The sequence below is a fragment of the Amblyomma mixtum genome, chromosome 1 (assembly GCF_055824585.1).
Source record: "Amblyomma mixtum isolate Tamu chromosome 1, ASM5582458v1, whole genome shotgun sequence".
NCBI classification, from domain to species: Eukaryota; Metazoa; Arthropoda; class Arachnida; order Ixodida; family Ixodidae; genus Amblyomma; species Amblyomma mixtum.
In genome coordinates, this window is record NC_143012.1 from 96,722,885 (window position 1) to 96,746,200 (window position 23,316).

Genomic DNA, 23,316 nt, shown 5'->3' on the forward strand with positions numbered 1-23,316 from the left:
TTGTTGTTTTTTTGTTGCTGCTTCGGAAAGAAGGATGAAACGGAAAGTGCACCGGCATGCCGACTGGCTCGAGCCGAGCCACCACCATTGTCACGTGCAGATAGAGGAAAGTTAAAAAAAAAGTGAGAAGAAAGAGTGTAAGAACAGACGCGCATCGCAACAACCGCGTCCACCGAAGCGAAGACGCCGGCACAAACAACAGATACCGGCATTATAAGAAAGGGGATAAAGACCGGACACTCACCTCAAATTCGTTGAACATGCCGGTGTGCTGCAGGAAAAAAAAGTAAAAAAAGTACAAGCATTTGTCTTTGGATCTCACTTGCAGGGTTCCCGGTGGTGGCTACTTTGCGCCAAATTGGCCACTTTTAAAACCTGTCTGGCGACGAAGTTTAAGGTTGGCTCCCTGGATACTTCCTGGCTACTTTGAACTTTTATTTTGGCGTATTTACTAGCCATATTTTAAACTCGCAGCATTCTCGCCGGCAGGTTCGGTGCGCATCGAGGCACCCCTATGCATGGCTAGAGTAGCTATGTAGCTTGCAAGCGCGCGCGGCGAGACGCTAAAATTTCTCCCGAGAAAAGATGTAACTACGCGAAGGAGCCGTGATAGACCACTGCTTCCAGTAGTTGAGGCATATGGCGATGCAACTCCTGCAGTGGTTTGCAAATGCCTTGCACTTTGGAGGCTGCATGCCATCAATCCTGACGCCAAAGAAAGCACAAGCATGAAGAGCGGTGAAGGCATGGTAAAGCTGCCGCTGCATTTTTTATGGAAGTTCCATATCGAGCTGGAGTCACAAATGTGGCAACTGCAAACAATAGCGTGAACTTCATCACACATCATGTTTGAGTTTATGGCACGCAGTGGCCGGATCGTACAAAGACACTTGTAGAGAATGACCTTTACCACACCTATCTAAATAAGGCACAAACTTTTGTCACTTTGAGCTTCCAACTCAGATGCTGGGCAGGTGTTCGCCTGTGATATTCTTCATGAATAAATGAATACGGAACAAAATGAAGCTCGACTGGCTTACGGTGATTGCACGAATCAAGTTAGTCCTACGCCTGCAAGGCTAAAGCAGCTTCAATGTCCCACTGAGTTCTTGGCTAGAACGTGACAAAATCATTATCGCCAGATCACACTACCTATTTGCAGAAAGCATTTAATAATCCATCTATTTGCAATGAACCTGTGCCTTAGAGACCAAGAAAAAGTGCTAAAATGTTGTGTTCCTTATTCTGTTTCTTGCGTTGATTTAAAATGCTAACAGTTATGGTTCTTTGATGACAGTCATACTCCTTACAATGCTTCAATTCTATTTGGCTCCAAAATTGGCGCCAGGATTGAACGGCGTGGCTACATTTGGCGACTTTCAGCTCAAGTTTTGCTCCTTTTAAAATGTTCCCAATGGCAACCCTGCTCACTTGCAGCCTTCAACACAAGTAAACAGCCTATGCGGTTCAATTCCGGGCCACGTTTTGTGGCTGACTCCACAGCATCACCAGCGTTCCATCGGCGTTCCATCCGATCTCATCGAGTTAAGAAGATCCATCGCGCGGGCAGTTCAAAAATATGGGTTATAAAGGCCTCAATAGACATCTTAGAAGTAAGCCCCAGGGTCTCTTGGTCAGGCTGTATATTTTCCACAAAGGCAATGCCTATTCCGTCCCAGCGCTCACACAACAACAGCTAGTGAGAGAACTGGAGGGCACAAATTGTAATCTATTGTTTTTCTCAATCCTTCTTTCTGTTCATTATATTGATTCATTAATGTTCAATAGTTTTCAATTAATTAATTGATAAATTTATTATTGTGGTAAGCGCTCTATGTTCCAGTCAGTGAGGAATAGGATGACATAGACACTGTCACCGTTTCTTCAGCAATGCTGGGAATTTGAAATGGGGTTTGCCATTCCGAATTCAAGGAGCTATCGAAACTGCATTCCGCGGAAACTCAAGATAGCTACAACTTATTTTTTCAGATTTGTTCTGCCGATTCCAGAGGAATCCCTTCAAGTACAGATGTGCGTGGGGGGCAGGCGAACGTACTTACTATTGTGACGGAGTCTACGGTGAAATTATCTTCTATTCTCACAATGCAAGGCTTGTGTATGTTCCCGCCCTGTACATTCGTTTCGGCGTCTATCTGACCGTCACCAGCGGATGCGGTGATAAGGTTCTCCATGACTTCAAACGTTATCATCTCCGGCCGTTTCTTCCCTGGATCAAGCTCGAAATGTTTGGGCGAAATTTTTTTCGTGGAATCTTCTTCGTATTCGTGCGTGGAAAATTTTATTCTGGAAAAAACATCAAAAGAATAAAAACGTTTTATCATGCTGAAGCGATACTATGAAATTTTTCCTTAGTCATAGATGACTAAAGTGTTTCAAGTTAAACTGTTTCATAACAGCGGATAATTCTTTCCGGCATTTCTGTTGTGCCAGTTCTGCTCGTGTGCTGTCTTACATCGTATAAATATAATCAGTAGCCGGTTAATGGGAAACCGGAGTTCCCTACGCAAAAGCACAAACAATGACTTATCTGACATTTGCAACATCGTTTCAGGTGTACCGAAAGGTAGTATGTTGAGGCCATTGCTGTTTTTCTCTATGCTAACGATATTGTCTGTATTAGTTTGGTTTGGTTTATGGGGTTTAACGTCCCAAAGCGACTAAGGCTATGAGAGACGCCGTAGTGGAGGGCTCCGGAAATTTCGACCACCTGGGGTTCTTTAACGTGCACCGACATCGCACAGTACACGGGCCTCAAGAATTTCTCCTCCAAAGAAATTCTAGCCGCCGCGGCCGGGATCGAACCCGCGTCTTTCGGGTCAGCAGTCGAGCACCATAAACGGTTAGCCACCGCGGCGGCTGTGCGTATTAGTAAACTTCCAACTTTCGTCACTTACGCTGACCACACCAATTTTCTTTAGAGCTGCACAGTTGCCAGATCTCAAAAAACAAGCCAAAAATTGTTCACAGTTGCTCCTGAAATGGTTTGAGAATAACTTATTAAACATAAACACCGCCAAAACGACGGCTCTGGTTTTCGGGCCCCGTAATAAGCTGGCAAATATGCCACCGCTCTGTTTAAGGATCAGTAAGGCACTTATCGAAACGGTCCCTGCGGTGAAAAGCTTAGGTGTTATTGTTAATGACAACTTCAACTGGAATGATCACGTTGACACGGTGTTGAACAACCTGTCAAACGTTGTCGGCATTTTGTGTCGACTGAAATATTCATGCCAAAGAGCATTGAGAAGATGCTGTTTGGTCTACTGTTTTCTTCTGTTATAAAGTATTGCTTTTTGGTGTGGGGTACCATGTCTTTTACGAATATTAACAGCTTGTATCTCCTTCAAAATAAAGCAATTAGAAATGTAACAACGCTCCTTGACTAGAGCACACTGAACCGATTTTCAATGAACTTCGACCTATCCGTTTGCCACAGCTATACGAAACTTTAGGGTGGTATAAAGCCTGCGTTGATAAAACTTTTTGTCGAATGATAAAGATGTCAGCCTTGCAACGCGGAGAATTAAAATAGCCTACGCGAGCGATATTAAAATGGTATGTACCAAAGATAGCAACAAATTATGCTAGTCAACTTTTGAGCTACACTCTCCCATGGCACCTAAATAAGGAGTCCGAAATGATGAACACCTAATACCAGATTTCTTATTTTTGTTTCTTTTGTTTTCCGAAAGTGCAATGTTTTGTAACACTGCAATGCCTCTGTAGGGTGCGTCGGCATTGTCAATCCTTTCCATTTTCTTTTTGTCGGCGGACCGAACATCGCCATCATATTTGATGAAATGATTGTGATTCTGATAACATATGATAGAATTTACCCCTTGACGTTTCTCTTTACCCGCCGCGGTAGCCGTTTACTATTTTTCTTCTTTTTTTGCAATTTTGGAAAGATGGCCCACGTTTTCTTATTGAGCAAGGCAATTGAGGAAATCGTTTAATGTTTTTTTTTTTGTTAGATAAGGGTTTTTCTGAAATTAGAGGGGTTCATTTCTGATCTCGAAATGCTCTCAAACTACGCTTTATATATCAAAGACGGTAACTTGATCAGAAAGCTGCGCTATAAGCTCTTGAGAAGATGTGAAGGAAGGAAAGATGTGAAGCTATGTGGTGGTTTGGTGCGGCAAAGATTTTATAGCGCAAAACAAAAAACTACAAGGCCGCATTAAAGAGGAAACATTGATGACAACTCAATTATATTGTTGTGTTGAGTAAAATTCTATCCCCTACTCTTTTTGGTTCTGTTCAAGAGTACCTCGGATGAAAACGCACATTTTGTCCTGAGCCAACTGTATTGAGAAATTTTTCCGCCTCTATACGGAAACTCTCTACGCGTGCACCAAATATTATTCGGTGGCAGCCGTTTTCACGTGAATCACTGTGTAGCCTAACCACCCTGAAAAATGTTCGTCGACGCAGCGTAGTCTATTGGAAAAGTCTATTTATTTATTTATTTATTTATTTATTCACGTTGCTTCACAGGCTCCAAACATGGAGTATTGTGTGAGGGAGGGATTACATAAATAGGGGTAATAACAAGAGCATGAATGACATGATTATATAATGCTGATTGACTGTTAGTATTCTTCAAACAGTAAGAACATCATCACACAATGCCAACTGACTCTTAGTACTCACCATAAAACAATAAGAACATCATTACACAATGCGAACTGACTGTTAGTACTCACCATAAAACAATAACATCATTATACAATAGTTATTGACGCGTCAGTAATTAGAAAAAATGGCTGTTATTTCGGTCCTAAAAGAAGCTGGATCACAAATATTGACGATGTGTTCCGGAAGACCATTCCAGTGAACAATAGCCTGCAGCAAAGCGGATGAATTGAATGCAACGGTTTTACCTGAAAGGCGTTGGAAGCTGAGATGGTTGTTTAAACGGCGCGAGGTGCGGTGAGGTTGCGCGAGAGGTAGAGTCGAATGTTTAGTACTATAGACTATCTTGTCAAATAAGCAGACTAGGGCAATTAATCTTCGTGATTGCAAAGTACAAAGAGAGAGCGATAATTTAATGTTTGTGACGCTTGAGTGACGGTCATAGTTTCTGGAGATGAAACGCGCAGCACGATTTTGGACTGATTCAAGGGAGTTAATTAAATAAGCCTGGTGAGGTGACCAAATGGACGATGCATACTCGAGTTGCGGACGAACAAATGTTTGATAGGCGAGCTGACGGGTAGTAGCAGGAGTTCCATGAAGATTCCGTTTTAGGTATCCTAAGGTCCGGGATGCTTTAGCTGTTATTTTCTGTATATGAGTGGACCAGGACAAGTTACATGAAAAATGGACACCGAGGTATTTGTAAGACGACGCCTGAGAGACTAAGATGTTATCGAGCATGTAATTGAACGACGAGTTAGATTGTTGCGGCTGAATGTCATTAAATTGCATTTTTTAGTGTTAAGTGACATTTGCCATGATGAACACCAAGCGGTTACATGATCGAGGTCTCTTTGAAGTGCAAGATGATCTGCAGGTGATCGGATTCTGCGGTAAATTATGCAGTCATCTGCGAACAAGCGAATGGTTGATGTAATGTTGGATGGCAGATTATTAACGTAAATCAGGAACAGCAACGGGCCCAGGACGCTTCCTTGAGGAACACCAAATAGAACATCGCTAAATGGAGATGAGTGGCCGTTAATAACTGTGAACTGTTTACGAAAAGACAAGAAATTCCTTAGCCATGAGGTTGTTAGTGAGTCTAGGTTGAGGGAAGTAATTTTACCTATTAAGCGTGAATGCGCAACGCGGTCGAATGCTTTTGAAAAATCTCAGAATATGCAGTCTGTTTGGAAGTTCTCGTACATATTGTGTAGTAGCTCGTTAGTAAATTCCAGTAGTTGAGTCTCACAAGAGAAGCCTTTCCTGAACCCGTGCTGGTTAGAAAAAAAGAAATTATTACTATCTAGATGCTGCGCGACTGCTGATACGATGATGTGTTCGAGGATCTTACATGTGACAGATGTCAAAGATATGGGGCGATAATTTTGCGCGTTCGTTCTATCACCTGATTTGAATATGGAGATAATTTTACCAATTTTCCAATCCCTTGGAATTTCACCAGTTGATAGCGACTGACGAAAGATATGGAAGAGAATATTGCTTGAATGGATCACTGTGCTTTTGAGAATTTTTGTATTATTATCATCAATGCCAGCAGGAGTTGAAATCTTGAGACTGTTTATTAATGCTGCAATACCGGAGATACTTATTTCTATGGGACTCATGTACTGGTAATCGGCATCTACTAATGGTGGAGTAGTGGAATGGTCTTCCTGTGTGAACACTGAAGAAAAATAATTATTAAATATAAGTGGGCATTATTCTTCGATAACTGGAGCAACAGTGTTATCCAACAACGAAACAAGAACCGGAGTGTCAATAGGTGATATCGTTTTCCAAAATTTTTTAGGGTTGTGTGTCATAAGGGATTGAAGGTCATGGGAATAATATTTAAGCTTTGCTTTCCTGGTGGCACTACAATATGTTTTTTCGGCGGTTTTCTGTTTCTGCCATCAAGTCGGTGTGCCAAGGCGTTTGGCAGCTTTGAAAAGTCGCTTTTTCTTGTTTTTTAATGCATGTGACATCCTGTTGAACCATGGTTTAGACGCGTTCGTGCGGAGGGTGAGCAGTGATATATGACAGTGTACTAATTCCAGTAAACTATTTTTGAAGAAAACCCAGTTATCGTTGGCCGAACGCTGAGAAATAGTCGGAAGATATGTGTCACAAAAGGATTGTAACCCGATATTAATGGCATTGTAGTCAGCGCGGTTATACTCAAAAATACGTTGATGTGTTTGTGCACGTGCGCATGAAGGCGTGGAAATCGTGAAATTAAGCAGTTCGTGATCACTAAAGCCATCAGAATAAGAGATAGGGCTTATATTGTCTGGGACTGACGAGAAGACGAGGTCAAGCTTATTATTTCCTCGGGTAGGTTTCTCGACTAATTGGACCGAACAGAAATCGAGAGTTAGTTGAACAAAATTAGTGCCATCACGTGTTCTCGAACTTAAGCTCGGGCAGTCAATTTCAGGAAAGTTGAAGTCACCAAGTAGACAAATACTTGCTTTTGGAAATTTAGCTTTTGCTTCAGTTAGGTTATCATGTAGATCGGAGACGAATGATTGCGGACTATCTGGTGGTCTGTAACAAACTCCAATAAGATGTTTGGAAGATGGCGATGTGATGCAAACCCACAAAATTTCTAATTTACTAGGAATATGAACGGGAAAAGAAGTTATATGCTTTCTAGCAGCAATCAACACCCCTCCTCCCCTTCTGTCGCTCCTATCGTTTCTGTAGATAGTGAAACTGTCCATATCAGGCAAGACTTCATCGTTCCTAATATCTTTATGGAGCCACGTTTCGGTTAGTATTAAAATGTCGCATTCACAATTGACAAGATATGAACAAAGTTAAATGCGCTTAGGAAGAATGCTGCGTATGTTAGTGAAAACTAAGGACAGCTGCGATTGCGCGGTGTTATTGCGGTAAGATGTTCGTTTTTTCCTGATGACACGTGTAGCCGAGCAACACCTTACCTATGCGGAAGATAGTTTTACGGTGTCAGTAGCGGCGTCGTACACGTAAACACTATCGTTTATTCTCAGCTTATCGACATTGAGCTTGTACGGAACTTTTTGTGGTTTGGCAAATTCGATCAACTTCTTTCTAGCCAGTCGTGTTTGAAAGGAAAAATCTTCGCGCACAGCGTAGTTAGTTCCTTTCAGCTTGATGCCGTTCCCAATGATCTGTTGTTTGTCTTTAAAGAATGCGAATTTGACCATCACTGGCCTGCACTTTTCCGGGTCGTAATTACCAATGCGGTGTGCCCGTTCTATTAGCGATGAATCTACTGTAATGTCCAATTCATTCTTGCACAGGTCACTTTTTTTTCAGCACTTGGCCATGTCTCAGATATGTCATCGGAAAGGCCGAAAAAAAGCAAGTTGCAGCGTCTCAGCCTGTTTTCCGCGTCATTACAACGGATTCAATAATTCTCAGCTGTTCAGAGATGACGCTGGAAACTGCACCAGGAGAATCAGCCGAAGACGCAGCGGGATTGTTTTTTAGATCTGAAACGTCAACTTCAACACTGCGAAGTCTAGAAGACAACTGCTTCAGTTCAATGTCTACTGACGCTTGCCACTGCTTTAACTCTCTCAAATCACTTCGAATTCCATCTTGGCCGGATTCGATCCTTTGTACAGTCTCCAGCACAGTAGCCAGGATGTCATTAGAATCAGGTCCGGAGTTTGTTTCCACATCCCCGGAAAGAATTAAGAGTAACCTACTTAAGCAATGTTGCACAGTTTCCTCGCATGCTTCTGGGGCAAATAACCACTCTCTGGGGCACGACACCAAAAACAAGCAGCGATTCTTGCTTCTTAGGCAAGTGCAATGATCAAAGCAACTCACCTGGAACAGTGTGAAAGGTAAGCGCTCCATTGCCAATACGGCGTCGTGCCCCAGAGGGGCGTTCACGGGCAGCAGCTTATATTCCTTGTGGCCGGCGCTGATAGTGGTATCGCTGGTGATGAACGACCGCGGTTGCCAGCCGAAGAACAGGTTTCCTTCCAGATGGATCTGTAGGCAAGGCTGTTGCGTCCAATCCGCGGGTTGATTCGCGTTCTCAACTGGGCAGGTGAAGACCAGGTCGGATGCCAAACAAGGTAGCGATGAGCCAAGGAGCAGGGCAGCCTGGAACAGTGTGAAAGGTAAGCGCTCCATTGCCAATACGGCGTCGTGCTCCAGAGGGGCGTTCACGGGCAGCAGCTTATATTCCGTGTGGCCGGCGCTGATAGTGGTATCGCTGGTGATGAACGACCGCGGTTGCCAGCCGAAGAACAGGTTTCCTTCCAGATGGATCTGTAAGCAAGGCTGGTGCGTCCAATCCGCGGGTTGATTCGCGTTCTCAACTGGGCAAGTGAAGACCACGTCGGATGCCAAACAAGGTAGCGATGAGCCAAGGAGTAGGGCAGCCTGGAACAGTGTGAAAGGTAAGCGCTCAATTGCCAATACGGCGTCGTGCCCCCCAGTCGGCCAGCAAACCCTGGCATCCGTATTTCACTGTTTGCGTTTCTAGCTCGAAAACTTTCCATTTTCATTTAATGTGGCATTGTAATCATTAGAACGACGAAAGCTTCTGAAGGAGGCCAACATCAGCTTGTCTTCACTCCCTCTTCATGAAAATGGTTGCAATGCCACCTAGCTCACTTTTATCGCTCAAAGCGAATGCATTCTTGGCGTCTACAGACCGCCCTACTACATTATAGCTGTTTCAGAAAGAACGAAAGTATCTAAATATAATGTAACCCTTGTCGTGTTGCTGAAATTTATGCCCCGTTTTAATATGCCAAACTGAAATCTCACGTCGTTCGCATCATTCTACCCCAGCGTTATCGGAGGTGAAATGCTTGATATGACTTGCACTTATCCCTCCTTTTAAGCTCTAAACCATTTTCCAGTGTTCATTACGAACGGTTGCACAGTGATCCGCCGGGGCTGAGCATCGCCTTGCGCGAACGGAAAGCGGCGCCGCGGCTGTGGTGATACATCTGAGAAAAGGGCGACCACAACTGGCACTTCTGGCGACGCGCTCGCCGCATACCTTACCAGCGACGTCCTACCAGTGGCCAGTCCAGTGACGATACGGTCCAACCTTCCGCCTCCACTTTCATCCTGGGGCTTTGTTCTCTATCGCCGTCCTTCATCATCCGCTGTGCTCCGCGCTAGCTTACGCTTACAGCGAGGCACGCCGCTAAGTCTTGGAAAGGGTGCCTTAATGCACGCTCACGCTAATGGGAAAACGCGCGACGTAGAATGCTTCCCGCACTCGACCTCGCTCAGAAACTGGCTTTCCTGCGGCAGACCGGTTGGTCTCCCGCTCCGCAGAACGATCGGTCCAGGAGGAACTCTAGTGCGGAAGAACTACTTAACACGATCCCACCAAGAACCTCGTATGAAGCCTCCGAGTAAACCGGGTTAGTTCGGAGGCGCGTCCTGCAAGCTGCAGCCAGTGTGAGGAAGCTCGGAGGACCTGCGTGCCTGTGGGAGTCAGTGGTGGAGCGACCTTGCAAGTGACATCGACCAAACTTAGCAAAGAAACAGGTCACGCTCAAATAAAAAAAAAAGTAGGCTTAGAGACAGCATACTGACGTGCGAGAAAGCGAAAGCGTGCCCGCTCACTTTGTGAACTCAGTCAACGCGCGCCGTGGCGTGATGTAACCCGGTGCCACGCAGCTGGCAGTTCTCTCTATGCATGACATCGTGAAGGCAGCCCCACCATCGTGCCTCGGCCCCCACTCCTCCTTAAGGATATGACGCGATAGCTTTCTTTTTTTTTTCAATTCGTGAATTCTACCATGAGGCCTAAGTTGAGATAGCAGAGTGGAAGGTACGGAATAGAAAGTTAAAAGAACGATTGGAGACCAGTTTCACCGAAGTAGTCGCAGAGTTTGGTGGTGAACTGGTTGTTCATATCCCATTTCACAATGTTACATTGGCGGTTCCATCGCAGGCCCACTTCCCTGAGGAGCCGTTTTCTAATAGGGGCCGTCGCTGGGCAAGTCCACAAGTGCCACACATCACATACGTTCGTTGCAGCGTTAGCTAATGGGTTAATGTCCAAATATGCAGAATTAGTTTTTGTCGATTTAGGTTCTAGGAGGACTCTGGTGTGGGCTAGTTTGTTCGTACTTTCTACGAAACAGATTAACACAGTGCAGCGGAACGAGGGCAAAAAACACTAAACAGCGCCCTTCCTATGCTTTGCGTTTCTTCTATGCTGTCCTAGTGCTAATCTGTTTCGTGGAATGTCGAAAAAGCATTCATAAATCTCTGGGAGTCCTCATACCTCTTCTGGCGTTCTGGTGCAGCGGTTAAGCGCTGTACCACTGCCATCAGATGGCTTCTGCAGTCCTTGGTTCGACTTGCGCAATCCATGTTGTCTCGAGCAACCGCTACGAGCAGTAATTAATATAGACACCACCTGCCAGGTTGCACGTGGATGCCATCTTTAATAAGTACTCCAGAGCGTTGACTATAACGCGTCGCAGGGGTGCGCTCACACGCTCAGGCGCGCACGAAGAGAGACGGGTTTTCGTTCAGCGGCGCAAGTAAGGCTTACGCCTTAACAAATACACCCGCGACGGGGTTTCGAACCCGCGACGGAGCGCATGTATCAGCTTCGCCGGCCTCTGCACGAGAGTAGTACCGCCGCAGGCGATCCCGCCCCTACAACAGCCTCTCAACAACAGCCGCTCACCTTGTGGATTGCACACCGTCGTCTTCATCAACTTCCATCTGCGGCACGAATAGGTCACACCAGCTTAACGTCGATGAGAGCTGAACGAGAGTCTAATATCCTTTCCAGGCGGGCCGATGGCCAAGAAATTAGCAAACCAGGCTAAACGCAGGCTTTCGCACACTAACCCGGTTTACCTACGTCGAAACCCTACCACTTTTTTATGCGAAGCATACTAAAATAGCCCAACCCAGCTCCTCGAGCGCGGTGGTGTCGTTACCATTGACCTTTCGTGACCTCCATTTCATACCACGTGATGCGTGACGTCACAGGAGATGAAAAACGGGGGCCCAACTCGCGCCGTCGCGCGAGGCGTCGTGACCAAGGATAACCACGTGGTGCGTGACGTCACAGCAGATGAGAAACGGGGGCCAAGCTCGCGCCGTCGCGCGAGGCGTCGCGACCAAGGAGGACCACGTGATGCGTGAAGTAACGACATAGGAGAAACGGGGCCCCAGCTCGCGCCGTCGCGCGAGGCGTCGCGACCAATGTGTTTCCTGCTTCTGCCGCTAGGTGCGCTGTAGTGAACACGTGATGCTGGAGCGGCGGTATACAAGGGGGTGCGCCTGCCTCTGCTAGGCGTACACGGGATAGAGATCCCTCCTGGAGACAGGGCTGCTCGTTGGAATGAGAAGCAAAAGTTGCGGCGTGCTACAGAGACTGATGAAGAGCGTGAAGAACGTCTAGCCAAGCGGCGTGCTCGATATGCAACTCGGCGACAATATGCTTCGCATCTGACTAGGCTTAATCTAAGCTAAGCCTCAGCCATTTATTCATTTTCGCAGAAGAAAACAGCCAATGGGAGGTGACTGTGACGTCACGTCACTCACCTTCCGTCGACCGCGGCCACTACAGAACAGCGAGAAGACGACCCAAGGAGAGAGTGCGGAATCTGGTCCAAGCTCGCCTATGGAGATGCAGCAGGAGCGCGTCGATGGTATCACGTAATTGGCTATAAGAACAAACTGGCGTAGAGTGGGCAACTTTCCGCGGAGCTGCGAGGCGACGGCGCCGTTGATGAAGCTCTGCTGTGGGAAGTTTCTCGCAAATGTTAACGCGGCTTAAGAGCAGCGGTCTAAAGTACATCGCTTGCAATGTCGGCACAGGCATATCTGATCTGCTAGCGGCCAGGCTTTGGAGCTGTGCACGTTTAATTTTCCTACCAATGGCCCTACAGGGAGCCTATGCAGAATGTAGAAATATCGCCGCCTGCGACGATGCATAGCATGGGATACTGCTCAAGTGTGTCCAAAGGCGCATGGCTTGTTGTATGTCTTGCACGGTTATGCATCCTCTTAATCAGTCAACCATTTCAATACGTACTTTCAGTCGAATGACTTCTCGCATTACATGAAAAAAATTGTCGTCCTATGAAACAGTGTCTTCTTTCTTCAATAACCGTTGCTGCATAAGCGCACCTAATTCGCATTTGGTCAACTACGCAAAACAACAATATTTTTTTGTTGTTTACTACTGCCGCAGTAGAGGACATGGTCGTTGCGTCCAAGAGGGCAGCTTTTCTCACACAGACCCATTGCGCACTTGACCGGTGGCTAGAGCCGGAAGCTGCTCCGTGCGTCGGATTGAGAGCTCAGAGGACGATGGCAACAGCGGGGTGCGTCAAGCGCATGTTTTGAGCGCATTTCTGCGTCTCCTGCCCACTAATCAAGCAATGGTGTATAGGCAAGAGTGTACTCTACGCGAACCGCACGTTAAGCTGCTCGAAGCTACGATGAAAGCCAGTGTCGCCGCCCGAGGCAAGATACCGGTGGCTTTGCACGCCGGAAGGCGAGCGAGAATTTGTCGACCTGAGCAACGCTAAGCAGAGTAAACCCGGTAACAATGCAGAATAAATCCCGTAAATATCCGTTTGGCACTGCAATTCGCTCCTCAGCCTCGTAGCGCTTTCAGATAGAGTTCCATACGTCTTTCGTTGACAGGTAGAAATCAATTCGTCCGACGCGCTCTCGCTCTCTGCGGAGGAGGCTCCTACGTTCCTTGTGCGGCAGGTGCTCACTGGCACCTCGACTGGCGATGCGCACATTCGCACGTGGTTAACAGTGACTCCCAACAGCAAACCAAATGCACGAGTACGCCGGGTTCAGCATGACGCCGTCCGTGGGCAGTTACCAACGAAATCAGTCGCAGATGTTGGATCGCGTCTCAGTTTGAACTGCCTTTAGGAGCTCATCAGCATATACTGATTGACCCAAACTACGAGATCTCAGATAAGTTGATTACCTGTGTGAGTACAGCTGCTCAAAATCAGCCCCCAGCTACGCTGCTCTCCCATGTCAATTCACGATACAATTCTGCCTACCTGGAGATTTATTATCACTCTCATGGTCCATTCTACTGGTAAATTATTTAAGCGTTGAACTTTTCACTAGATATAACTTTTCGCTACATTTTCTAGCCCTTTTTTGTGGTTTCGCAAAGCGCTCGTAAAATTTTATCTCCTCACACCCTTTTGGTTTTGGACGTTGTGGGGAGAGAAGGCTGATACCAGGACTACGCAGTACGAAATAAAAAAAAATTGAAATTAAAATTGTGCGGACACTTGATCCCCGTTTCAAGATTATGACGTAAAAATTCAGGGGGCACTTTGACTGTCTAAAGTGCGTAGAGGCGAAAGCGTTTTCCGCACCACTTTGACTGCTTCTGTGGCACTGGTGGCGTCACATGTAATTGAGTACTAATTACTAAGTGACGACAAATCACTAATTAATGACGCTTAAGTTTCGCCTTTAGGAGTGGAACGCGAAAGCGTGTTGTAGCGTGGCCCAGGGAGTCCACGGAACACCACCACCCGTTCGGCGCGATGCCTTGCCCTTTGAACGCGTTTTGAGGAAAGGAAAGGGCACAGTAATTCTCTGTCATCTCGCTGGACACCTCAACCGCACCGTAGAAGAAGGGAGGAAGTGGGAGTGAAAGAAGAAAGACAAAGATGGCCCGTAATGAAGAAAATGAAAATTGTATTTGATGAAAGGAAATTACGCAGTAACTGTCTCACATATCTCTGTGGACACCCGGGAAAATTCAGGTGGGCACTTATTTGACCTAAAGTGTGGTCACTGATGTGTGGTTAAGATGTTAAGCTTCGCCTCTAAGAGTGGAACGCGACAACCTCTTGCAACGCTTCCAGGAGTCTATAGAACGCCATCGCCAATTCGGTTCTATGCCTCGCTCGTCGGTAAATTGGTTTTTGAGGAAAGGAAATGTATCTCTCTCTCATATTTCGGTGGAAACCTAAACATCGCCGGAAGGGAAGGGAGGAGGATGGGAGTGAGCGAAGACACCGTATTCACTAGACGCACCTTTGTTCTTCCCAAACCATCGAGCTCGCATGGCGGAGTGGATAGCATGCTCGTCTCACACTCCGAAGACCGGGGTTCGATTCCCGAGCTCGACCAATTTCTTACTCGGTTTTATTTATTTATATGGCCCGACTAGAAAAGTTAATTAGGCCGATTGAGTAATTAAGCAATTAACTAAGCTCAGACCCACTTACTTGGAGCATCACTATACGATCCCTTCAATTGGTTGCCAGGTTACTAGCCAAAGTACAATTGGCCCCGTTTGAAATTCGCGCACGGTGAAGTCAAGACCGTTTCGACCAATTGAAAAGCGTGACATTTCTGTCGACAACTGCTGCTTACAACGATGAGACATTGAAGGCTTTCGCCTTAAAAGCTTGATTGGGTTAACGTTCTTGACTTTCTATTCACAGATCCCTGCTTGTCCTCATACCACTGCTGACACAGTGGCGCAGCGGTTATAACACAGGGCTGTGCGATGGCAGGTGCTCCCATCCGTGGTGTTTGTGCAACCGAAGTTGGTCCTCCTGGACAACACCTGGCGACCACCCCCTCATTTAACTGCCACCTGCCGCGGTGGTCAGCCTGTTCAGAACTTGGTTGTCACGCTAACTAGAGATTACAAATTCACTCGTGCTAGGTTGCCCACCTAAGTTCCATCAGCGGGTATTTCTAGCTAGGAATACCGGCGACGACGACGCCATAATTTCCGCATAACGGGAGCTTTAACGCTGTCCTCCTTATCAGTATCTCCTCATGCTTACTGCATTTCCACGGGCACAAGGTCATGCTTTGGTTACCTTCTGAAAAGAGGATGCAAATCATTTCTGGCGCCGCTTGCTCTCCAACGCCTTTCGGACGCGCATTCGCACAAGGTTTCAAAATTGTCTTACTTTTTGTTGCCTTGTTTTCCCGTGTATGTGCCGTACGCGTAGAGCGTCGAAGTTGGCAGAGTGAATCCCAAGTTCGTGTCGGGTATGTTGCCCTAAAACGGATAAAAATGAAGAGAAGTGATCTGAATGAACAAATTCGTCTGTCGCACGTAGCACTCTTCTACCTCGTCAGCATATACATTAAAACTTGCATGCTTAGGTGATGGGGAATAATGCATTAGCTACCATTTTTATTTTAATTTTACAGCCCGATTCACAGCTCAAACGTTGCACAGTATTTGGAAAAATTGCCAATTTCGATGGTTTCTTGAAGATAACTTAGCTTTAGTGGCGGTCTTCCCTGAAGCACCAGGAATAGCACTGTATACTGTACGTTACCGCTACTTACATGTAAGGCAAAAATATGGAGGCTAAAGAAAATGGCTGAATTGAAATGAGAGACAACGGAATCAGTTACAAATACGAAATTGATAGGTGTAATTTTAGGAAGGAGAAAAATTCAGGGGGCACTTTGGCTGTCTAAAGTGCGTAGAGGCGAAAGCGTTTTCCGCACCACTTTGACTGCTTCTGTGGCACTGGTGGCGTCACATGTAATTGAGTACTAAATACTAAGTGATGACAAATCACTAATTAATGGTTAATTACTGATTAATGTCTGAATACTAATTAACTGCTAATTAATAACGCTTGAACTTCGCCTTTAGGAGTGGAACGCGACAGCGTGCTGTAGCGCTGCCAGGGAGTCCACGGAACGCCACCACCCGTTCGGCGAGATGCCTTGCCGTTTGAAGGCAACGCTTTTTGAGGAAAGGAAATGACGCAGTAATTCTCTGTCATCTCGGTGGACACCTGAACCGCACCGTAGAGGAAGGGAGGAAGTGGGAGTGAAAGAAGAAAGACAAAGATGGCCCGTAATGAAGAAAATGAAAATTGTATCTGAGGAAAGGAAATTACGCAGTAACTGTCTCACATATCTCGGTGGACACCCGTCAAAATTCAGGGGGAGAGGGTGCACTTTTTTTACCTAAAGTGTGGTCACTGATGTGTGGTTAAGATGTTAAGCTTCGCATCTAAGAGTGGAACGCGACAGCGTCTTGCAACGCTGCCAGGGAGTCCATAGAACGCCATCGCCCATTCGGTTCTACGCCTCGCTCGTCGGTAAATTGATTTTTGAGGAAGGAAATGTCTCGCATATCTAGGTTGGTACCTAAACCTCGCTGGAAGGGAAGGGAGGAGGATGGTAGTGAGCGAAGACACCGTATTCACTAGACGCGCCTTTGTTCATTCCAAACCATCGAGCTGGCATGGCGGAGTGGATAGCATGCTCGTCTCGCACTCCGAAGACCGGGGTTCGATTCCCGAGCTCGACCAATTTCCTACTCGGTTTTATTTATTTATATGGCCTGACTAGAAACGTTAATTAGGCTAATTGGGCAATTAACCAGTTAACTAAGCTTAGTCCCACTTAATTGGAGCATCACTATATGATCCCTTCAATTGGTTGCCTGGTTAATATTGATTGTAAAACATTTGATTCGCCGGGAAGAGCTTGGCAAGAGGTCGCGTTAACTCTTTCGCTACCGCGCCATAGGCGATCGTTCGCATATGATCGATTCAAATCGCCCGCACAAAAAAGCTCATTTTGGAGCGTTGTGGACGTGCTCCGCCATCTAGTTAGCGAGCTCAACAACTCCTCTTTCGATTGCAGCCTTGGTTTCAATGTTTTGACATGAGGGGGCGCCGTGAAAAATAAAACTTTGAACGGCCGCAGCAGCGTCAGCCGGAGAAAATGGCGTCCGCGTCGCCGCGCGCTCCTCGAAAGCGAAAGCTGACACCAAGCACGTCGGCCGGCTTCGGTTTCGTTTTTTGCGACGAAAGCAGCGGTTATTAGTCGGGCAACAATGTACAAACGTCGGATTTCGGTTTCGACAGCGAGACTTCGCCTCGGGAGCCTGGAACGTCAGCGCGTACTTGCATGTAAGTTCTGTTTTCGTTCGCTGTGTGTTTTCTGCGGTGCATACGGTTTGTAATTGATGACAGTGGTTTATTTTTGTGCTTCAGGCTCTTGACAACGTATGGCGAAGACAGTTTGCCAAATGCTCAAGGTCGCGTCGCGTTTTTCAACCAAGACGACAGCTAGGTGTCCATGTCGGCACATCGCTGCGGAGCGGCGCTCGGAGATTCGTTCGACTTCTCGTCTTTTTTTTTGATGCTCTTCACGGCGGAAATGATTAAGATCGTGTGCGGAAACACTAATAAGTATGCATGGATGAAGATTTTCAGTAAATTCGGCGTGACGGCTCATGGGAAGACGTGAATCTGTTGGAGATTCTGATGTTCATTGGAATCATCATATACATTGGAATTGTTGACCTGCCACGACTGTATCTCTACTGAAATACCAGAATAACCTATTCTGGCCCTCTGCCATCAAAAATTATTTCTCAAAATTGGTTTTTCGCTTTTTTTGTTTGTTTGTTTTTGCACGTAACGGACCCGGATGATTCAGTGGCGGCAGCATCTATTGGCAAGACTTGGAAAGTGTCCTGGCTTTTGAACCACATCGCTAAAACTTATTTCATCTATCCTGATGTTTTAGAGCTTGCCTAAAATGCCAAATTTTATCAGCTGGCTTTCAGGGAGCAGCTCATTCAAGACATCTTCGGGTATGATGAGGGAAAAGAAGTCCACGCCCCCAATCCTCCCATAGAATCCATTCAACACCAATCGAAAAAAATGAAAAAAAGAAGAAACTGCAAGCTCGGCTATCAGAGAACAAGGGAGGAACAAAGATAAAACCTTATGTGAAGCACTTGTCAGTCTACCTCTGCTTCACATCATCACCTCTGATTGCCCTTCACAGTGGCACCACAGTCATGACCCCTGACTTGACAAGCCATGGAAAGTGCAGTAAATTTTTCTCATAGCTGAAACTGTGAATAATGACAGCTATAAACATGTGCAACAGTTTGTATATTCCAGTTTTCCTCTAATCAAGTTCGGGCTTAGTGCAGCCGGTAATTTTTGTTTTTGCTATATACTTTTTTTGTGTTTTTAGCAAATTTCACAAATAAATGTTCATTTACTTTTGCACACACAACTCTGGTGTTTGTTTCATTCAGAAGTGTAACTAATAAGCTACAATTTCATGCATTGCAACATGTGCTGGGTGTATTAGTTCTTGAGCAAAAAAATTTTCTTCCAGTACGCTCCAAATCATGCATTTTTCCGCGGTAGCGAAAGAGTATTAAGTGGTCGAGAGTACATAGCCCTCGACGACTTTGTCAGCCCACTCCACCGCCAAAACTTGCGTTCTGGGGTCAGAGCTTAGCCAGCACGGTCTCCAACCGCTCGAGAGAAGGAGCCTGGTTACTAGCCAAAGTACAATTGCCGCGTTTGAAATTGGCGCACTGTGACGTCACGACCGTTTCGACCAACTGAAAAGCGTGACATTTCTGTCGACAACTGCTGCTTACAACGACGAGACATTAAAGGCTTTCGCCTTAAAAATTGCGGAATGCGCCAGGGAATCAAGACCACTTGATAAGAAATGGCAATCGACAGGGAAAATGATACGAATTCAATAAAACAGATGATATCGTAACGTAACGGCGCGGATTCCAAGAGATTTTAAGAGCACAGAAGGGGGCGCCTTGGGGTGAGGCGGGAAGAGATGACATCGGAAAGTCTGCAGCGGTAATGTGCCGCAGCTTCCATTCGTCCGGGTTAACACTAGTGCCATGGCAGAAGCGTTTTTCATGCAGCGGACGTACAGCAACTCGCAGTCGTACAGCAACTCGCGTACTGCAGTCGTGGCTTCGTGGTAGAGCACCCGCTTCGGCTTCGGGAGGTGGTGGGTTGGACGCCCGCCGCAGGCCGGGTATCCACCGGTTTTCTCAAAATGGGTTCAAGCTATGCCCCAGCCTGGTGCTCGGCTTCCCAGGGTTGCATTGCTTCCGAAACGAGCCTGCGCCTTCAAATCCCGTCACTGTGTCAAAAAGGGCCACAAATTGAGATTCTCCCACACGAGGCGGAATTAGGGTTGCTCTACGGCTGCACTTATCTGTGATCCGTCAAGGCAACTGTGGTCAAGACTCTTTTCCCAAGCATCTCACCCTAGAAGAGCCCAGCACCGGGCCGGAGGAAATCTTGTACCCATTGAAGATTCCGGTGGGTGCTCGCAGCGCTGGGGATCGAACCCATCACCTGCCGAATGTGAGTTGGATGCTCTAAAACAAGGCCACGCTTCGGTCCCTCTTTTTTTTACCGAAACTTAGTTCGTGGTGCCTGCAAACGGAGATTCAGGTGGATGTAATCTTCCCTGGATTAAGCTATGGCCAGTGGCTAAATATCACACCTTTTATAACGGCACGTAGAATAGCTGATTTGTTCAATCGACCAGCTACTACTTTTTTCCACGTTTTACCTAGGATCAATCAACATCTTAATATAGTGATCGCAATTTATTATAATAGTCAAGATGACTTGTGCCTTGAGTGGTCATGGGGAACTCAGCGCAAGCTCGTAAAAAGGGGTCATGTATCTAAGTGCGATTTCGAAAATTAGAACAATAGGTTTATACGAAAGGTACTCGTCAATTCTGCAATACACTGAATCTTGCATGCGAAAACTAAAAACCTTGCTTGCATGATAAATCTGCTTTGCTGATACATCATTTATTTAAGTATCGAGAGAAAAGCAACGCTTTTATTCTAAGTTGCTGCTTATAAGGCACACAGAATATTTAAAAGATATTTTTCTTCTAGGTGTGTTCTGTTATTGGACAGTTCAAGTATCATTCGGACATTTCTGGGGAAAGTAGCCGCTAGTGTACAAGAGCGACTAGAGAACTCACTTTTATGGGCGAACTTCCGTCAGTCTTCGTGAAATGCACCGAGAGTAATTCCGATGAGTTATAGTCAAAGCCGTGCATGTAAAAGTACTTTAGATCCTGGAATACCGTTTCGTGCTGCGCAATAAACTGGTCCTTGTAGTACCCCTAGAAAAGAAGGAAAATGACATGTTACAATAGTCGGCAAGCTAAGTATGCGGGTACAGAGAGCCCTCGCCGCGTCTACCAATCTGGACTTCATTCTATCGTTAAATAACTAGATTGGCATACGGGCACTGGAACACATGGTGTGGTCATACCCTTAGGAGACTAGGAAACCATTTTAATTTCGAGGTACGTGGAGTATGAGACCAGAATATGCGGTCATTGGACAAGAGATATTGTGTAAAAGAGGTTCCTTGAGAAGTATTACTCTTGTTAAATGGAAGTGAGGTTGGCGTCGGATGTATATGTCCTAAATATGAGCTCTGTGGTGGGTTCCAGCAGTTTCACGTGTGCTCTTTGAGCTTCAATGAGCACTTCAGCCTTATAGTGACAATATTCGTGGGTGAGCCACCTGAAGTCGCGTGTGAAGGTTCGCATGGAAGGAGTTCATTTATGAGAGCAGGGAGAGTACGGAGAGTTAAGATCATGCCTTCCCCCTTTGCTTTGATCCAGCACGAAACGTCGCAGTGAGCGCTACTGGTATGCTATTACGTGTCTAGATTAACTGTGGTGAACTGATACTATGTTACAGGCTTTATGTCGGAAGAAACGGCACTCGGCTACCACGCGCTCATGTTTCAGGCCAGGGAGCCGAAAACAACCGGTGTGACCTTCCTCCGAACTCTCTCATGTCATCAGCGATCTACGGCGCACACAATAGCTTGAGCACCGAGTCTCCTCTGTTACTGAGTAATACTTGTTCGGGGGCTGGTTGGTGTATGTTTCCAGAAAAGGGCTGTAGCGCCGAAAGAGACAACACCCAGAAAGCTTGACGGGACAGGCGCAACTTCCAACTTATTTATTCACCGCGAATGCAAATGAATATCAGGCAAACAATTAAGAGGGATAGCAAGAACCACACATGCCCTGTAGGGTTGCACAAAAATTGAAAAAGGATAGGTGAGTCACACAGGTGTCTCACCACCGTGTATCCAAAAAGCAGTTTCATTCTTATGCCAGGTGTCCCAGCTAAATGTAACCAAGCTTTTAAAAAACAGGGGATGCCCTAGCCGTCTGCAACCAACTGAGGGTTCCTTAGAGTCGCGTGACCTACTTTGCAGTATTTTTCGTTTTTCAAGCTTAAGTAATTAGTTAAGCTTAATTAGCTAACTTTTTAATTATTGACTTGATGAACAAAGTGTCAATGAAAAACTTGTACATCACCTTGAAAAACAGCTGACTGAAACATTTGCAGCAACGTACTATTTACGTAAAGTAGTTTTTTTACCAGCCTTTAACCGTAATTCGGACAATAAAAAAGCTTCCACGCGACAACCGTGCCACTTCAACGTCCCAAGATGTACCTTAGAGAATAAAATCCTGTTTTCCTCCTCGCCTCTCCTCGATGATACTTTGGGTGCACATTGGGGCAGAGATGCGAGCGAGCAGCTGGTCACGTGATAACTTTCTTTTGAGGCCGATAAATGAAGCTACGTAAATCGTACCGTCGTGGAAACAGCACTACTAGCGGTTTTTCGAGGCGATCTAAAACATTTTCATTGACACTTTTTTCCTGATGTCAATAATTAAAAAGTTAGCTAATTAAGCTTAACTAATTAATTAACTTTGAAGAATGAAAAAAATACACGAGACTAGGCCATGCGACTCTGAACAACCTTTAGTTAGTTTCACTGGACTAGGACACTTCGCCTTTTTTAAAAGGTTGGTTACCTTTAGCTGGGACACCCGGTATATGGCAATTGATGGGGTACTTGCACAATCACTAAAGTTGCTTTTGATATAGAAAGCCTCTAACAGTTCACGGGATGTCTGGGCCTTACTTCGGCTTAAAACCTTCGTTTCTTTCAGCCTTGCTGTACACTCAATCTTTCTTTCTTCACCGCAGGCTTTACAGTGATGGGCCAGATGTGAACCTGTGCCATTTTGTAAATCCCGATTGTGTTCTGCTAATCGGTCGTTAATACGCCGGCCAGTTTGGCCGATGTCCTTTTTTCCGCACGTGAGAGGAATCTGGTACACGACTCCCACGGCACATTTAACAAACGGAGCTGCATGTCCCTTCTAACATCCAGTTTTATTTGCCTTGTTGGGATCAGTTTTAACGCACAGGGCCGCCAGTTTCTTGGGAGCGGAAAAAACACAGGTACCTTGTATTTTGTTGCCGCATGCTTAAAATTGTGCGCCACCTTATGGATGTAGGGGATGACAACCGGTCTACTTTTGGCTTTGGTGACCTCATCTTTATTGCCTTTTTTACTACATTCTTTCTTGAGTTTTACCAACAAAGCTTCTGCTACTGCGCTAACGATCGACGTTGGAAAGCCTGCTTGTTCCAACTTCCGAATCTTGGTTTGACAGCTTTCGCTCGCTTTATGGGGACATGATTTCTTCAGCGACGCTTCCAGGCACATCCGGGCTATAGCGCGCTGTGAAGTCTTCGAATGGGCAGAATCATAGGGCAATAATTCTTTTCGTGCGCGAGGGCAATAAATCCAGCAAAAGCTTTCGTCTTTAAGGGTGTTGTTAATGTCTCAAAAACTGCAACCTATTGCCTTGGGCCATGCGGTAGTGACAGATGTGCACTGTATGCGTTGGCATTGACAACGGTGCAGCAGGAACGGCGGCATGGAAGCCATAGGCCGTAGGCGTTCATTGCGCTCATTGGTGTTTGCGTTGACAACGTTTTAGGCATATAACTGCCTCCCTGGGTCAGTG

At 46.0% G+C, this 23,316-nt stretch overlaps 2 protein-coding genes across 2 annotated transcripts in view; both read right to left on the reverse strand.

The window, feature by feature from the left end:
- Nucleotides 1-211: 211 nt before the first annotated feature.
- LOC149367269 (uncharacterized) overlaps nucleotides 212-23,316 on the reverse strand; it is a 39,950-nt gene continuing 16,845 nt past the window's right edge. The window contains exons 6-9 of the mRNA XM_089573468.1: nucleotides 20,440-20,583; nucleotides 15,585-15,676; nucleotides 2,061-2,304; nucleotides 212-271 (exon numbers count right to left, since the gene is read on the reverse strand). Of these exons, the coding sequence (XP_089429594.1) occupies nucleotides 212-271; nucleotides 2,061-2,304; nucleotides 15,585-15,676; nucleotides 20,440-20,583 (540 nt within the window). The remainder of the gene's footprint in view (nucleotides 272-2,060; nucleotides 2,305-15,584; nucleotides 15,677-20,439; nucleotides 20,584-23,316) is intronic.
- Nucleotides 2,983-11,373, reverse strand: LOC149367270 (uncharacterized). Its single transcript, XM_089571665.1, has 3 exons — nucleotides 11,336-11,373; nucleotides 8,488-9,121; nucleotides 2,983-2,994 (listed from the first exon to the last, which is right to left on the reverse strand). Exons 1-3 carry the CDS (start codon nucleotides 11,371-11,373, stop codon nucleotides 2,983-2,985), a joined length of 684 nt encoding a protein of 227 aa, XP_089427791.1.

Bases quoted from the DNA above. Each gene is read 5' to 3' on its own strand.
- LOC149367270 (XM_089571665.1), bottom strand. From the start codon at position 11,373: ATGGAAGTTGATGAAGACGACGGTGTGCAATCCACAAG. The intron at 9,122-11,335 runs GTGAGCGGCTGT...TACGGATGCCAG, and splicing joins GACGGTGTGCAATCCACAAG to GGTTTGCTGGCCGACTGGGG.